The sequence below is a fragment of the Anser anser genome (genome assembly GCF_964211835.1).
Source record: "Anser anser genome assembly, chromosome: 19".
In the NCBI taxonomy this organism is placed as follows: domain Eukaryota; kingdom Metazoa; phylum Chordata; class Aves; order Anseriformes; family Anatidae; genus Anser; species Anser anser.
The window spans coordinates 10,486,051-10,504,454 of record NC_139740.1 but is presented as its reverse complement, the minus strand read 5'-3'; the positions used below and the strand labels follow the sequence as shown (position 1 = coordinate 10,504,454).

The following is an 18,404-nucleotide window of genomic DNA, read 5'->3' as shown; positions in this document are numbered from 1 at the left end:
TTTTCCACGTTTTTCCATTAGTGTTGTCCTAGTTTTTCCTCCAAAACGTGAAGATTTCTTTTCCTCGCTGTTATCTTTCTCTTTGTTCTTTCTCTAGATCTTCATTGATTTTATATTTAATAACAAAAAATGTAAAATGGGAGAAAATGAATTGGGAAAAAGCTTAAATATTCTGTATTGGCATTTGAAACCAATCCAATATTCTTTACAGTATGTTTCAAAACCTAGACAGGAAAATTTGAACTTATTCCACTGCTTATTTGTGTACTTTGCCACCTCATAGTATTTATTAGTATTTGGGAAAATAAAAATAAAAAAATTCATGGGACAATGGATGTGCCGTAGACAAAAACACCACCTTGCTGGGTAAACAGCAACTGACAGAAATCCGAAGTGGAAGGTTTAATGTTTGTCCTTTTAACCCACCTAAGAGCGTGTGACATTACAATAGCCTTCTACAGTACTTGCAATTTCCTCTAATATCCCCGGTGAGCCAGATGAGCTTTGTGGATGCTTGCTTCACTGCCAAAAATAGACTGTGCTACCCCAGGTAGCTGATATTTCATTCATTTGATCTCTCTGCTGTAGAAACTACTGAATGCATATTAGTAATACTGCCTTAATGAAGAGTTACAACAGGAACCTTGTTTATTTTCCTCCTCATTTGCTTCTGTGGCCAATGAACTTATTGTGCACCCCCCAGCCCCAAAATACTGTTTGAATTGAAGTTGTGACTGTGGAAAGCAAGGGTGGAGCAATGCAGGGTTGTTGATTTTTTTTAACTTTTCTAGATATTTGGAGAAAACAGGAAACTGCAAAAGCTGAAGCTATCTTATCTAGGGAAGAATGCTCTAAGAGCTTGGTGTTTCCATTACTGTAACAGTGCTAAACTAATACAGGTTTTCAATGTCAGAACACAAAATTTGCTGGGACTCTAGCAAATATGTTTGTTCTTTGTTTAGTTGGCACAGCAAAAATCTCAAAATAAGTCTTCATTTTGGGAATGGAAATACATCCAGGATTTTTATAATACAGTAAAATGCACAAGAACTGACAAGCATAAAAATAATAAATAAGCAGACTGAGATCCTTGAGAATGACGTTTGTGCTTTACTCTCCTGAGCAGGAAGCACGGCTAAGTTGGTAGCTCACTGGGCTAAGATGTCAGAAGGTCAGATCACACACACATTAGGATTTGGGCTCATCCCAAATGTTGACACAGTACTGAAGGGGGAAGGGAAAGGGAAAAGCATGTGAGAGTAAAAGACGTCACCAGTAAACATCGACTGGAAATATCCACCATTGGACCAGGTATAGGAAAGCCCACTGTGAAATCAATACAAAGATCTGTCCTCTATTCCTAATTACTGAATTAGGCTGGTAGTAGGAATCAGGTCTTATGAAGAAGATTCCACTTACTAACACTAAATATTCCTTTAATATTAATTCAGTTTGAATTAAATATGATTGAATGCATGTTCCCATCTGACAAAAAGGGAGTCTCAGGATGTATAAGGCTGTAATTTTGTGACTGCTGTTTGGCTTGGCATGTTTGCCTTAAAAATATTGTGCCATGATGGTTCAGGTAAAGCCAGAGGATCATTGTGGAATGCTTAGATATTCTAAACCTGCATTGAATTTTGTCTTTTTATTACATCACAACTTTGCCCAGTTGAGGCTTTCCCAGCTTTAGCCTTTCACATACGATCTACAGCTGCTAGGTGCAACAGGCAATAAACCATAACAACTGGCATCAATAACATTTTTCTGAGTGTGCAGCACAGTCTCAGTTTGTCTTTTCATTGCTACTCTTTTCCAAAAGCATTCATGTTGTCACTCGGTAGTGTATTTATTACAACATTAGGCTTCATTAGCAAAGATTCAGAAATTCTGCTTTCATTTCATCTACTTTAAATTTCCCAGATTTCTCTCTCATCTAATTCCAACCAGTAATTGTAGTTAAAATTAAAACAATAATGCAAGCTAACCACAAGTCTCTTGTCAAAAGTGTGAATATACCTGTTTGTAATATGGGTTTGATTACAGTATTTTCCTATTCTTGTGCATCTCATTGTACATTGTAGGAATTTATCTTATTCGAGTCAGTTTGTTAAATAGCAGTATTTGAAAAGAAAATAATTCTGCCTACTCAGAAGGATTTGTATGGTGATCTCCTGGATTTATTATTAATAAAAATCATAAAATAATCCAGCTTGGGAAGGACATACAGGGGTCATCACATCATCTGTTCCAACCTGCAGCCCAGTGCATCACCAAATTTGAAGCTGCCTTTAATTTCAAAGTCAGATAAATTGCTGAGGGCCTTGTCCAGCTGAGCTTTAAGTATCTCCAAAAATGGAGATTTTGTAATCTGTCTGAGCAACTTGTTTCATTGCTGCTTATCATCACTGATAAAAACACTGAAACACAAAAAACACCTTCCTTCATATTGTTATAAAATATCCTGGTATCTACTGATCATAAAACAGATGAAGAACAAAATACTAGTTCTCTACTCAGATCATATTTTCAAAATAAACTTAATAGCAATGAAATTCAGTGTACAAAATTACTAGTCTGAAAGAGATGGGTTAAATGCATGTCTGTTAAACATACATTATGAAAGGGAATGACTTGTATTAATGTGATGCAAGTAATTGCATTTGGTGATCTGGTAGATATTTCTAGACTTGTCTTTGCTGAAAGACCTTTAAGAGTCATCAGAATATTTGTTTAGTCTTCTTCTCTAACTTGTTCCAAATGGATTTCAAAGTCCTTTTTCTAAATTGCTGGCATGCTGGCCCCTCATTGTAGTGAATTCATCAAGCTAATTATTTAGTGACATTGCTCTCCACTTCATGGTTTCTAGAACTATGCCTTCAGTGTTATCAAGGGTCAGTTTATACCCATGTTACAAAAAAAAAAAAAAGGCAACAAAAATAACCAACAGTGGAAGGCAATGTACTTTCTCACATGCCCACCTCACACCCTCAGACAATAGACCTTTTTCTTTTTAGTGTCAAAGTAATTTCCTGCTGAAGAAATGTTCCTACTGTTTGTTTTTATTTCAATAGGTGAACAGCATCATATGAGCCTTTCACAGGATAAATGGGTTGGCCAGGCAATTTTGGCTTCTTGTGGGATCACGCTCTCCATTCAAATATACAGCTCAATTATATGACTTCCATACTGAGAAAGTGCATTAACTTTTAAAATGCACAGCAGTAGCCTGGTCTTAATAAAAATGTTTAAAACCCACTCTCAAACTAGAACTCCAAGTTGCAGCTGAATATGAAACATCCACTTATAGCCAATTACACACAATTTCTGTTATGCTTTGGAAGATATGTATATACACTAGGGATATTAAAAGCCAAGCCCCCCAGAACTCTAGGTGAAATAGGGAAAGGCTTAAAACCTTTCAAGATATGCTTAGACAGAAAGGCAGTGAGCCTTGTAACTTAACAGCAGGCATCTGTTTCAAGTATGTACAGCACATAGGTAACCTTTGGCCTTAAGTATTACAGAATCTCTTGGAAGAACTGCTACAATCCAAAACTTGCCATTTTAGGAACAACACAGTCTATTAAAATTCATTCTCAAGAGTTTCTCTGTAGAGAGACTCTATCAGAGAAGTACATTTGGGACAAAAAAAGTGTCCCTTCAAGCATCAGAATGCTTATAATCTCTTCTACCTCTAGTGATCAAACAGGTCTTAGAAAAATCTAAAAGTATGCATAAATATTTAGTGAAGACAGAGAAAGAGATAAACTCACGTAAATCTTTATTTTACAGATACTTGTGCTTGAACTGTAGGAACAACTTTCAGTTTAACTAGTTGCACAGCTGGGATGCAGGTAATTTTTCTCGAGGCTAAAATTTATACCTATATTCGAGGCCATTCAACATAATTCCTTATTTATTATGGCATGTTCCATGAAACACTTATTCACAGTGTGCATTTCTTCCTTCTTGGGAAATGAAGGTTTCCAGTGGAGAGCTGTTCCCATTTAACACGCTCCCATCTCACAGCAGGACTCCAAGCTACTTTTGTAGTCCAGAGAATAATGGGTTATAGTCAAGTTCTCAAAGAACAGAGAATACTAAACCAATAGGGAAAGATGATGTTCTCTTTCTGTGTGCATATGTGTTCATATGTAATCCTAATTAGTATGTTAATTGGCCACTGCAGAAAAAAAGAGAAAAAAAAAAGTAAAAAAAAGTAGAATGCTTAAACACCAGTGTTATTTATTATTTGGGTCAGGATGCCTTCTAGGTCTGCAGTTACAAGCCAGAATGGTCTGAAATCACTTAACAAAACTCATCTTGCTACAGAGATTTCTTCTTGTTATTAGTCCTCTAAGGGCATTTATCTTCAGTGTAGTCCATCGAGTTCTATAATAACTTACCTCCTGTCATAAGTCTTCCTCTCTGTTTTTGTATGGAGGTTTTCAGTGTCTTACCAGCTTATGGAGATGAGTGAAAAAGGAAGAAATGCTGTCTGGAAGTGTAATACTCTCCTTTAATCAGACGACTATCATGGGGCAGTAAATTTGGTTATGAAATATCCTCCTGCCTAGAGAAAGGCAAATCCATGCTCCAGGAGAGATTACTCCCAGCTCATCGAAATTTAAATACCATTAGGTCTCATTTGAAAATATTCTTTATACACAGAAGACTAAGATAATGGAAACCCAAAGTGTTGGTTGGAAGATAGGTGGCCTACTAGCATGCATTAGTATCAGACGTCTATCCCCCTATCTTCCCACATTTTTCTGTTCCATTAAATTATAAAAAGCCAATGACCTGCTTGAGAAATAAAGTATCAACCAGATGTTTCCTGAGCAAAGACAACTTGTGTTTCCCTTTACACATCATCTTCTGAGAGGCAGAACTACAGTGACTGCACATCTGACATCATTCACTGTGTTGACTTTGGGTTACTCAGAATCTTTCCTTTACTTAACCTTCCAACCCAAATACAATAGTTTTATAGAGATCACATGGAAAGAATGGATTTGAATGACTAGAACACGACATAGAAGAATGGTTTATATGCATTTTGCTACAACAAAGCCATTTGCTGTCACAGCCATAAAATAATGACTTGAGGGGAGGAGGGCTGTCAGTTTTCTCATACAGATTTTGGCAGGACAAAGTGCTGCAAATTGCCCAGTATCAGTCCTCATGGAAACAGGAGGTGGGTGAGCAGTAATGCCAAAACCAAACAACTTCTTTCTGTGAACAACACGCAAAAATAGGATTTTAGAAGACCTAGTAACTTTAAAACAAAATTTATATATGAGAATAGAGCCAAAGCTCATTATGATTTATAGAAAATCAGATCATCGAGCTTTGGATCAGATACCTGTAATATTGCCAGAAACTACAGCAGTTTCCTAGTTCTACTTCACCATCAGGAAAACTTCATTAGTACCTACTGGTCTGTTAATAAGGGTGGGATATTTAAAATAAGAGGCTCAGTCATCATCTAGTGGAAATTCTTCACTCTTTTTCTTCCAAAGATCCTATAACTCACAATATATCATTCTACAAGCACAAATTCAGAGCTCCATTGGTAGGCAAGCTGGTAGCAACAGAAAGCTAACTTTCAGATGCTACATGAACAAGCAGCATGGGACAGGGCTGGCATTTTTTGAGTTCTGTGCACAGCACTTACAATGTACCATGCCTTACAACTCACAGCAGTACATTTCTGTTCAAGCTATCCATAAAAGTTCACAATGCAGATATAATTTATACATGACCAATATATTTAATCAGTCCTGAATAAGGCTCTAAAATGCTGTATGAATAAGTCTTCTGCAACCAAAAACTTAACAATACAAACACTTTTTTCCAGGCTACAATCTCCCACTTAAACAAGAAGCCCCACCACACAAAGCTGCAACAGCTTTTTCTTCCCTAGCAATAAAAGATAGGTGTACTAATTTATACTTAAATAAAAAGAATGAAGTGTCACTGCATATTTATATCACTATGAAAGGCAATGGGGACCTAAATTTAACAGATTTGATGCTGTATTCATCTCACTTCACTGATTAGTTGCTGTGAATAAAGGAAAAGCTGTTTTCAGTAGCTACTGTTTAATCAAATTTGAATTTTAATTTGGAAAGTTGTGTACAGCACAAGAAACTGCCTGTGCAATGGCTTCTAATAAGGGTACATGAGCAAATGCCATGTATTCTACGCTCTCAGTGTGAGGTCTGTAGGAAATCAAGTTTTCAGCAAGATTGACAATGGGACCATTCAGCTTCTTGAACGCTCAGTCTTAATGCTTCAGCCTGCTGCAGACAAATGTGTACTATGTCTTGATGACAAGTGACTATAAGAATAACAAGGAGGCAATCATGAACTTATGAACACAAAATGCTTCCACTTTATCCTGCTTTCATTAAAGACTAAACAAAATTATGGAATAGGTGAAGAAAAATTAAGAAAATTAACTCATCTGTACATGATTCATCTCTGTACACATAGTTCAATACGTAAATGTTCTTGTAAATCTTGGAACTCTGTTTTAAGGTGGATTTACATTGCAGATAGGTTTTATATTACTGTGGTACAGGGGTAGTTTATCTAACATGCAATCAGAAATCCATTGCTTTCCATGACTGATCTAGGAGGATCCATACTCAGCTAGTCCCCTTTTAAAATTCCATTATCTTCAAGTCTAGAACAGTTTGGTTTGCTTTTCTGTCTTTTGGAACAATCCACCTAGTTCCTCCTTTGCTACTTTCCTTCAGGACATAACTTGTATCCCAATCCTGTTGTTCAAAAGCAACAGTATTCTTGTGATTGTTTATGACAATTGAATTCCTACATATTTATCAGTGCTAAAAATGATTTCTGAAGCTCAACGTAATTTTTGGAAATACTGCCCAAAAAAAGATGCTCAAGTAAAACACCATCATATTTTTGACATGATGAATATGATTAATTTTTGATATACAAATTTGGGTCCAGCTCCAGTAAGTGCATATGTACAAAAATTATGGACAGTTAAGGAGAATTATGCTTGAGTGCTATTCTCTGTTGGTGTTTGTTCTCCAACTAAAAGGCACTTGAAAAAAATGCCTGAACTGATGAGGAGCTTGCTGGCAGAACACAGGGAATCCTGCTTAGTTCTCATGAACACAAGTTATTCTTCAAAAAGTCTTTAAAAATGAAACAGCACGTGAAATCAGCCTGTCATTTCTGACCTGCCCAGTCTTAAACATGAGAGACTTAACAAAAGGACTTCACAGATAGAATAATGATTTATTAGAAACATTCACATAAGGTATAAAGGCAATCACTTCAACCATTTCTTTTTTAGCAATATAAAGCTACCCCATTACAAGATCTGTTCAACAACAGGAGCAGATTTAGTAAAGATGCAGAATATTTACATCCCTGAGATCGAGGCCTCCTCACCCTTGATGCACTCCCCCTGCAAAGATGCTGCAAATTTAATTTCCTGCTCAGTTGTGATTTTAGTGGATTACCATCCAAAATGAACATTTTCATTCTTTACATCAGCATGAAATTTAAAAATGCAAGCAATCCCAAGTTCCATATCAAGTTCATTCACAAGCAGGGAAACAAGTATGTCTAAATCAGTTGCAGGCATCCAGTTTAAAATTACTTCCAATTTAGAGTTGGTGTCCGAACTGCTTTCCAAGCAGTCAGTGAAGTTACTGACTCTGAAGATGTAACGTGTTCCCCTTAAATTAACCATGGAAGCCAACTCCTCCTTTTTTGCTAGCTAGACACAGCTAATGCTCTGTACTTTTCATATCGGGGTACTGGGTGTGAACACTAGGCTTTAGGTACACGTGCTTTTATATCTGGACTTAAAGCCATCACAAGGAAGCTTAGTAACAAAGTTCCAGCTCCTACTGCAGACTTCACGTAATTTACCTATACACACACTATTGTTTTTAGGTTAATAGCAGGCAGACAATTTTAAGAATAATAAATTCAGGTAGCAAAAGTGTTTCCTCCCAGGCAATGACGGTTCCATGATTCAATTTCAGTACAAAGACACCCTGTAAGGCCACGAAGACAGATCCAGGCAGAAAATTTTCAGTACAAGTTCAGACATTATTCCTAGTAAAAATCATGATCTCCTGCCTGAGGATGTAATATTTTAACCAATAAAACTCCTCTAGCTGACCTATGACAATCAGCGTAAGCAAAGCATGGGGGACATGACAAAATTTAAGTACTATGAAAAGGAGACAGATGATGTTGTATTAACTTGGTGAAGGCTAGCTCTTCACTTGGAGATGGAAACAAAGGTCTAACAAGATTCAAGGCATAAACCAACAAAAATAAAATTATTTCCAATGTTAGAGGTAGATTTTATCTAGTGTATAATAGCCATTCCTGTAAGTGCAGAACTTTAGGTATTAAATAATTCAGATCAAATGTGACTTAAGTTCTCTTAGAATAATTACGGCAAGCTTTTTGCATATCCTTCAAGAAAGCAGGCACGCCACTCTGTAAAGAGAAAAGCAGTAAGTCATTCTTGTATAATGTAATCAAAAAGAATTATAGCAAGATGAGTATTCCCACTATATAGATCGAGGCCTTCAAATACAGGACAATTTAAGATCTGGTACAAGCAGACCATTCTTTTAACAGTACATGACCAGACTGCATTATTGAAGTTTGCAAATGTTAAGGCTATTCACATACAATCTGGAACATTGATTTGTTGTTTTTCTTGCACAAATTTACCTACACCATTGACTAAGCCAAGGAATTTGATAGGAATCGAAAAATATTAAGACAATTGCTATGAAGAGAGCAAGCAACACTGAGTCTCTAAAAATGAGACTGCGTAAGACCTAGGAGGATGAATACATCCATTTCAGAAAAAAAAAAAAATGTTTGGATGCAGTGAATAGATTTTTTGAAACAATTGCCCTGTCAACCTTTACTTACCTTGGCAGCCCAATTGACCAGCCACGATGGAATCATGCCACCAGGATTATCAAAATAGTACATATAGACTGGAGATGAGAGAGAAGTTACCAGAAAGTTATCCAGGCATAGCTTAGGTATTAGCTCTAATACCATATGACAGAAACTATCAGGGCGCATGACTGAAGCACTAAGTACAAGAGTTCTGCTCCAAGTGCTTTACAAAAAAAAAAAAAGTCAAACTTGTATTGAATTGGAATTTGAGATAAGTATAACCATTCCTAGTTAACCCCTGAGGAGCTCAGAGAATCATAATACTAATTTATGCTATTCCAAACCAGTTTAAGCAGCCTGTCTTATAAAATAAATAAGTCTTTAAAGGACAAGTGAGTCAGAAGTCACTCTCTAGGCAAAGCCTGTCATCTATAAATCCGTCAGACATGGTACTTAAATCACTGATGAATTATGCACTTCCAACTCTACCCAATTGAGCTGACTGGCAGAAAGACAGGTGTGTGTGTGTTTGGTAGTGATCAGTAATCTATTCTTAATTACCAAGCCCAACCATTAAAGATCTTCACAGTAAAACACTGTGCTGGATTTTTCCAAGTTTCATTTTTAAATACTCCTAGAGCTCAGTATATCCAGTTTACATAGTAACTGTTTTAGCTTAAAATCTCCAGTCTCCCTCTTCATGTATTTTGCTAATGCACACACTCTTTGGCTACATGACTTGTGATCCTGTTTTTTGACCTCTTACCTTTAGATCCAGTCTTGCCATCACTTTCAATTGCCAGACTTTGTTTATAACTTTTAACTCTGATAATACCAGGCTTTTCAGGGCACTGAGGAACAGACACACTTTGAGCTAACACAACCCAGATCTTCCGCCCATCAAAATCCATCTCTTGACATTCACGAATATAGACATACTGTGTTCTGAGTTGAGGAGGCATGTCAAAACAGTGTCAGTTTGACATATGATGAATTGACAAGTGAATTCCGTTACGAATACCAGCCCCTTCAAGTTATTTCTTATGCTTACGCAGGATTCAATCTTGCGGAGTGATAATTCAGCTGTGCAAGCTTTAGTTGTGTGTGGGAAGAAGCACCCACACTCTGCTTCCTGCTATACATATTGATATAACACCAGGACTGTGAGGTGCTAGATCAAGTGCAGCAGAGCTGTAGTGTCAGCACTCCGTCAGGATCCCTGGATGACCAGGTGACAAAAAATACAATGAAAGCAAAAAGCTTGAAAGGATACATCTCTGTTTGAGAGAGGAAAAGGGTACTTCACTTCCCAGTAGATTATTTTTTCACCATCGTAAGTTTTCTCATACAGTTCTACAGTTGAGAAAGGAAGATTGTTAGATATTTTTAATTTCCGGTGCAACACAAGCATATATGGCATTAAGGACTGCTCACACTTCAGACATGAACCCATTCTGCACGCAACCCTTACATCAAAATTGATATGCATGTAAAGTTGTAGCAGTAGATGATTAAAAAAAAATAAGTCTGTAGCAAGATTGCTCAGGAACCAAACACACAAACACAGGTGGCCCATTTTTTTCTGCTGCTACTCAGTTCATTGATGCAAAAAGAAAAAATGAACAGAATAAATTTGGGAGGAGGCAAAGTCAAATTTATTTTCAGACAGTTAGCTCAGTCTGAGCCTTTCCATCTCAAAGCCTTCTCCTCACCGATGCATATTCTGCGTTACTCTGAACCACAAGGAGAACATTCTTTTTCAGAAGCACGACATTATCCTTGTAAATGATTCTGAGTTACTATGGAACTCGGACAAGTACTGCTTTCTAATACCTTAAGAGGTCTTACATGACAGATTAATGAAATTTGGAAAAGCTATTCAGAAGTTCACAGCGGTATATAAAAGCAACAGTGAACATGAAGCTTGAACAGTTTACGAGCCTCCATTACACAACCTTCAGTCTGCTTGGAAACTCAATCAGAAGGCAGCTGAATGGGGAAAAAACAGCTAATAACCCCCAAAACATGACAGTGACTCAGACAGGAGTAGTGTGGCATAAAGGAGGGAAAAATAGTTCAAATCAAACTACAAAACTGAGTTTTAAGAACCGTCTACTATGTAGCACCATCTTTTCAGACAGTAACTGCCATTGTCAGGGTAAGGATATGACAAGTGTCAGACCTGAGCTGGGGTAAGTTCTTGCCTGTCCAGGGACTTGTCATTTCATGGGTTCAGCTATAAAGACTGATCCAGACCAGGTGGTTCACATCATCAGGCAGAGTACTTTTCTCCTCCATTAGGGCAGACTTCTGTCTGAGGTACTACAAATCCTTCAGAGCTAACGCAAGCCTGCCGGATCACTTTCTGTGGTTTTGAAAATAAGTCTAGAACAGACAGATAACTTCATTGCTAAGGCAAGAAGAGTGCCATAAGTGGCAGATTATTTCCCTATATGACATGCTCCCAACTAGGCTTCTATTAGTATGCCCTTCCAGTCAGCTGTTACCCACAAAAACAGCTTCTCCTCTTCTCCAAAGCGGAGCAGTATCAGATGCACAATACTCCCAGTGCTGTAATAAGCTACAGCGTTATGCTTGCCACCAGAGGTCACTGGAGCATTGGTTTATTAGCTTTACTTTCATTTCTAACTGTGGAGCTTTCCTTTTTCAAAGAAATTAAGACACTGATTTAAAGACCTTGATGTAACTGTTAGCAACTAACTCACCTACCTACAACGTATCACCAGACTGATTTCTTCATAATAGGCACATCAGCCTTTGCTTCTTTAGCAGTCAGTTACTACTATTAAATTTCTGGGTAGTATGATCTCAGTCAGGACAGTGTTCCAATTAGGAGCAACAAGTTTCAGTATTGCTCAGGCCCAACTGTTTTGTATCATACCACAGGAGCATGTGGTCCTTCAGTCACTACCGTTTAGTCACAGCTTCCCTGATAAATTGGCAGCTGCAGCACAGGCCAAGCCCCCAGGCCTCAAGATATCCCCATCACAGCTGCGAGGTGCTGCTCTCGTGGATATCCAGGAGCCTGCTTTGGAAGCAGCCGGGGTGCTAACAGCAATGCAACAGCAGTAACAGACTGACAGTGACATTTCAGAGGCCAAGGGCAAATCCTTGGCAAGAAGAGATCAAAGCATGAGCCTCTAGAGTACTCACGGGAATCCCGTTCATATCTGCCTCCAGTCAGGCCTTCACAAAAAGTTTTGCTGAACAGAACCAGAGGATAGAGGTTAGCTCCTCTCACAATTAGTGCAGGAGCAGTTACCTTTTCAACTAAAAAGTCAGCTACTGCTACTCTGGACTCGTTTTTATTTCAATGCCAGCCAGCAGTTCAGCACAGAATTCCTCCTTGGACTGCCGTTACTGTCAAGCTGCAAGAGCAACAAGGAATACAAATAGTAAAACAAAGAGCAAGAAGGCTCTGAGTGGAAGCTTTCACATTTTTTCCCTACATGTGAAGGCAGAAAAAACAACTTATATAATTTACATTAAAAACGTTTGCTAGCACTATTTCATTGTAAGTACACTTCTAAGGAATGGATAGGCATGTCTTAAATTTTAAGCTAAAAGGAAAGCCTAAATATTATGTTTATGCCCTTAAACAGTAAACTTCTGTGTAACACTGTACTTGAAATACGAGCACACGTATGAACTTGCAGACGAACATATCATGGTCAGCAAGGATAAAAACTCCAGCTCTGCTACATTATCTAGTTTTTTGCCTAAGGGTGTAGCTTCCCCCAACTGCTTCCTTTCTTTTCTCAAAGAAGGCATTACAAAAAATGCCTTATTTAAAAAGTATTCAGTTCTCCTAAATGAACTTAAACCAAAGACTACTGAAGTAACTTTAACACAAGGTGTTTGACATCCAATATGATAATGTTTATGTATTTAGAGTCCACCTCCATCTCTTTTTATTTCATTAGTGGAAAAGCAGCCTTTGCTACAGGAAAGCTATTGCCCATTTAGACAGATAACACCTTTACTAATTTAGACACAGCTTCTGAATTGCAACCAAGTACTGATGTGAACCAAATTAGTGGTTCTCTATGAAAATGCAGCCAAAGGCATTACCAGCAATCATTCACAATAGATCTGTCCTCAATGTAACAAGCACAACATTTAACAATTCTTTGGTTTTGTAACACTGTTCTTTGTTCAGCAAGACACGTGTTTCACTTTTATTGGCCTGAACTTACTTTATGCACAGACTTAAAATAGGATGTCTCCTTATCTTTAAATAAATGGATTATGGGAGACCTGCATCAGTTAAATCCTTGCCTTGTCCCTGATGATTTAAGATGTTTTAACATCATCTGGATATCCAGGTCCAACCCCCTTTTTCAAAGACAACGTTAAACATACAAAACTAAATTAGCTATTCCTTTCTCTGTGAAAGCCCCAAATCACTAACTCTTCTCTGGATTTAAACATTTCTGATTGTAAAAGGTGCCAAGAACAACCACTTTCAGGAAAAATAAATTACACATCAAACTGGTGTAACCCACTGCACTCTTCCAGCCCCTGCTACAATATGCAAAGATGCACAGAAGGTACAGAACACCTACTAAAGTTTAACTAAGGAATTACAACAGTATTTGAAGATGCTAGGTGCTCCAGAATAACAAGTGATGTTAAATTTATACATTAAAGTTATTCGATGTTAAAGTAAATTTGATGTTAAAGTTATATGCTTTAACCGACATGGAAAAAAATCATTCCAAAAGGAAGCTTTGTGGTGGTGAGATGTTAGCTGTTCCACATCAGTGTTTACTTGTATAGCTGCAGAGTGCAACCTTATCCCAAAAGACAAGCAAGTCTGTCCCAACATCTTTGGACAATACAGCTTTAAAATACCTTTGAAGAAAGCTTTAGCGGGAAGTCGGTGTGGACATAAAACTTGCTTTTAAACTGCCTAGATCGGCTTACCTTTAACATACTGGTCCCATTGTTTTCTGAAATCTAAATCCATATAGACATCTGCGCACAGTTTTGGGGGACAGTCTGCAAGCCCACCGAAGATTTTATACTCATAAAGTCCTGATTGCTGTGGAAACAGAATAGGGAGAGGAAAAGTCACACAGGAAAGGGAAGTATTCTGCAGCAGAGAGAACAGCTGAAGGAAGTTAGGTGGGGCACATACTACAAATACGCTCAGGAGCTGTGAAAGCAAGTGTTGAAAAAACAATGCAAGATTCAGTCTTTAACCTCTCGACTTTTTGATGTATACATGAAAGTTTAAATCCAGACAGGCTGACCTGCCCAGCACAATGGTTGTTCCTTCCCTTACACCAGTATGCTTTTACTTCATAAGTAGTTCCAGAGGGACCATGTTTCTTCACGCACACGCACCCCTTTTCATCTCCAGTGGTCAGTGTGGCCTAAATCCTGCCCACATTAAAGCATACCAGAACATGAGCATTTAATTGTGGCAGAGCCTCAAGGCTCTGTGTAATGGACATAAGGATCTCATTCATTTCCAGGAGGTTACCAAGTACTACATGATCCAGAATATGCCTTCCTGAAAGTTAGGTATGCTCATCCCGGAGACTGTGATATAAGAATGCTTTATAGTGTTCATGCTTATATACGATGCACTACATATATTTGCCTTGAGTACCTATTAGTTATTTTCTTTCTGAAAACTGCCTGCACTGAAAGGGTGGGGTGCAGGATATCTCCAACACCAATACTTTTAATATTTCTTTAAACATATGGAAACTACATCTGTGCCTATAGAGTAATGCTGTACTATTGTTAGTACCGGTTCATGACTACATTATAACAATGAGAGTATTTTGAGAATACAGTGTAGGAGTCAAATTCAAGCATTCCCAGGGAAAGGGAAGGAAGGATTATACAACATTCTGTTAGTGAATAGTTGATCTTTCTTCCTTTCCATTCTTCACACTTTACAACTCAACCCTAGAAGATGCTGTACTGGAAGATAATAACAGGTCCAAGAAACTTAAGTTACTCATCTTCGCTGTGGCACCGTTAAAGCATAAATCCCTAGCTTCAATCCTGAACTGTTGAGCACATATGCAACCCCATAAACTCATATCATCTTTGTGAAAGGCATCCGCATTTCCTTTTTTATAAGACAGGTAATTTTGAAAATATCATACTTCAAACTGTATCAAGACCACCAGTACGAATCATAGAATATCCCGAGTTGGAAGGGATGCTTTCAGTCTATGCCAAAGCACTAAGCTGGTACTTCAAAAGTATTTGTTTTAGCTTAAGCACTACTTCATTCCAGGGTCACTAGTCAGACATGCTATATGGATTATCTTACGTGTATGTGTACTTACATTAAGTGTCATGTAAGACGAGACTATAAAAACCACCAATTTCCTCACTCTCTAATAATTTATAAGTCTTATGTTCTCTTGTCACTGAGCTGCTCTTCCACTGAAGAGACATTTTTCTGTTCTTTTCCTGGACTTTAATTACAACTGTATTTGAGAGTTAACAAACCAAGCCCACCTGAAACATTAATTCCGCAGCCAATATATAAAGCTCTTCACCAGCACACCCCCTGTTCCATTGCATCCTTTAGCTCCTCTTAATCCTTTAACTCTTTTTGTCAGAGGAAAGCCATGGAGCAATTCTTTCATTTAAGCTACCAGAGCTTGCCTCAAAGACTTTGTATAGAATTGTATGCTTCATAATTTAAGGAGAATAGACTATAGTTCACACTTCTAAACAGAGTAAAAGCTTTAGGAACACAAACTATTACATCGTATTGTTTGTTTCTAAAGCTTTTATGTTCCACTCAACAGGCAGCTGGAAGTGCCAGTAATACTTTTTGATCAAGGACTATCAAAAGATATGCTTACAATATTGGTCTTTAAAACATTTTTGCTATAGGCAGAACTTCCAACAGAGGTCAAAATAGAACTGGTAATGATGTAATTTACTGCCAAAGAATTCAGAAACTGCTACAAATCTCCTCACCCAATACATAGGATTCTACCTTACATTCAAAGTTAGCCGCTCAGCTGGTTCACAGTATCAGTCCAATTATTCTGTCATCTTTAGCCTTCAAGTTCTTGTACTACAGCTCCAGAAGGATCAACTTATTCATGTAGAAATGATGCTGTTCTTCTCTACCAGTTTAAGCATTCCACTGCTGGACAAATTGTGCCATACCTCATTGAATATCTTTTACTGAAAAGACAGTATTTTGAGAGAGTACGAAACAACACATCATGATCTGACAATTGAACAGTACATCTTGCAGCAAGTAAGACAAGGACAGTCAATGAAAACAGCAATTTACAAAAAGAAAATTAAAACAAGTCAAATGTTTCAGGTTTCAGAGGCCTATCAGCAGGGGAATCGATCAGCGGGTTGGAATACAGCACTGAAAAGCTGTGGGAAAAGGTGTACAGGAAAGCCTGGGAGATCTATTTGTGTAGTCTGAAGAGAAGATGGAAAGAGAAGGCAACAGGAAATATAAATGCTGCCTTTAGCTTCCTGAACTACCACTGTTACAGTTGATGTGCAGTTCAGTAAGTGTTAAAAACCAATTTTTCCAGTAACAACTTGAAGTGAAGACCCTCCTCTTAAGACATGGTTCTTCTTTTCCTGGGGCACTTCAAGGCAACTGAATGACAGAATAAACAAGAGACTTATTTCCCAGCAAAATCAGAAGACTGGACTTGTGCCGTTCTCTTGCAGCCTACCCAGTCCTTCCACCTACCCTAAATCGGGGTCAGTGCACAAGAGGCAAAACAAAACACCTGAATGTTTTTCAGCCAGCTTAACAGTCCATCCATATAAAAGCGGAATTTCACCCCCACCGTTTTTGAACTACCTCCTGATTTTAGGGGCAGAAAGGTGAAAAATTCAGCTCGGAAGGGATTTTGGAGAGGGGGAGAAGGCAGGGAGCCGGCAGCCTCTGGCACAGGTGCGCAAGGAGGGGTCCCCCGGCACCCCTGGGCCGCCGCTGCCCCAGGAGCTGCCCCGACCCCGGCTGCTGGCGAGCCTGGAGCTCCCCGCGGCAGAGCGGCTTTCCCCGGCAGCAGTTAATAGCATTACCCTGCAAGCTGCTTTCTGGGAGCACGGGGAAACCGAGCTGGGGGCGGCGGGACACGGCGGCGCCTCCCGCAGCCCGGCCGCCCCCGGGCCGCCCCGCTCCTCCCGCCGAGGCCCGGCCCCGGTTCCTCGCCCCGGGCCCGGCCGGGGAGCGCCCGAGGCCCCGCCGCCCGCGGTGCGGGGGAGCTCCCCTGCCCGCCCACCTCGTCGTACAGCCGGTAGATCCTGACGCCCATGCTCTCCACCAGGAGCTGCCAGGGCGCCACCGGCGCCGGCTGGTCCAGCTCCCGGCAGGCGGCCCGAAACTGCTCCTCGGAGAAGCCCCGAGGCAGCGGCGCCTCCATTCTCCGCACCGGGAGGCGGCGGCGGCAGCGCGGGGCCCAGCCAATGGCCGCCGCCGCCCCTCCCGCCGGGCCGCCCGGCCCTGTCATGGCGGCGCGGGGCTGCGCTGAGGGCCGAGGCTGGGAAGGGCTCTGGGGTCCGGGGTCCGGGAGCCGAGGTCTGGGCCGCCGGGAGCCCGCGGGGCGTTCGAGAGCTTAGGGCCGACCCCCGTGCGCTTTTGCCATGCGGCCCCCCGGTGGGGTCTCGGTAGGGAGGCAGCAAATGGGGCCGGGAGCTGTCGCATCCCAGAGCTGGATCCAGTTGGCTCTGGGCCTCTCCTGATGTGTTCCCCGAGGGTGGAGATCACAGAGTCGCAGAATGGTTGAGGTTGGAAGGGACCTCCAGAGGTCATCTAGTCCAACCCCGCTGCTCAAGCAGGGTCACCTGGAGCATGTTACACAGGATGGCATCCAGACGGGTTTGGAGTATCTCCAAAGGAGACTGCACAGCCTCTCTGGGCAGCCTGTTCCAGTGCTCTGTCGCCCGAACTGTAAAGCAGTTCTTTTTCATAAGGCGACGAAACCTCCTGTGGTTCAGTCCCATGGGTATGGGGCTTCATCAAACCTACTAAAATTTAGCCTGTCTGCCAGCACTAGCCCAGCGTTGGTCATGGTAACCTCTATGCAAGTCTGGCAACATTTAGGTTTTTCCAGCTTCTCTGCCAAGCTGCTGACTTCTTTGACAGAGTTCACTTATGTCAGCTGTCCCTTCCAGTTCCAGTCAACTGGTTTGCAAGCAGAGCATGAGGATTTCTGGCTGACTCTCTTTGGGGCATAAGAGTTGAGTGTCATCCTTGCACAGCGGGTTCATAAGAGCTCCAGAAAACTTTTGGAGACAAGCTCATGGTGGAGGGCAGGATGGTGTCCCACTGTCCTTTCCTGCTCAGGTTTAATGCCAGAATTTGACCTATAGCTTCTGTCTGTAATGATGTCACGAATGCCATAAGCCTCTGTACCTCTGTACCTCCTCCCACCGTCTCAATGAAGCTGTTGTGCAAACATTCCAGTTCTTTTGTTTTATTTTCATATGTTTACATG

The 18,404-nt window shown here is 40.1% G+C and overlaps 1 protein-coding gene across 2 annotated transcripts; it reads right to left on the bottom strand.

Moving 5' to 3' along the window:
- Positions 1 to 911: 911 nt before the first annotated feature.
- On the bottom strand, positions 912 to 18,404 carry PCTP (phosphatidylcholine transfer protein). 2 transcript variants are annotated; one of them, XM_083805259.1, is made up of 6 exons: positions 17,190 to 18,404; positions 13,873 to 13,990; positions 10,199 to 10,278; positions 9,692 to 9,863; positions 8,953 to 9,020; positions 912 to 5,238 (listed from the first exon to the last, which is right to left on the bottom strand). In XM_083805259.1, the coding sequence occupies exons 1-6, from the start codon at positions 17,415 to 17,417 to the stop codon at positions 5,179 to 5,181; spliced, it is 726 nt and encodes a 241-aa protein (XP_083661385.1). In that variant the 5' UTR covers positions 17,418 to 18,404; the 3' UTR covers positions 912 to 5,178. The 2 variants fall into 2 exon arrangements, with proteins under 2 accessions (XP_083661385.1, XP_083661384.1); XM_083805258.1 differs by lacking the exon at positions 912 to 5,238 and adding an exon at positions 7,262 to 8,505 and having other exon boundaries at positions 17,190 to 18,384.

Bases quoted from the DNA above. Each gene is read 5' to 3' on its own strand.
- PCTP (XM_083805258.1), bottom strand. From the start codon at position 17,417: ATGACAGGGCCGGGCGGCCCGGCGGGAGGGGCGGCGGCGGCCATTGGC. The intron at 13,991-17,189 runs GTGGGCGGGCAG...CTGTTTCCACAG, and splicing joins TCTACCGGCTGTACGACGAG to CAATCAGGACTTTATGAGTA. The intron at 8,506-8,952 runs GTAAGTAAAGGT...TTCTCTTTACAG, and splicing joins TGGTCAATTGGGCTGCCAAG to AGTGGCGTGCCTGCTTTCTT.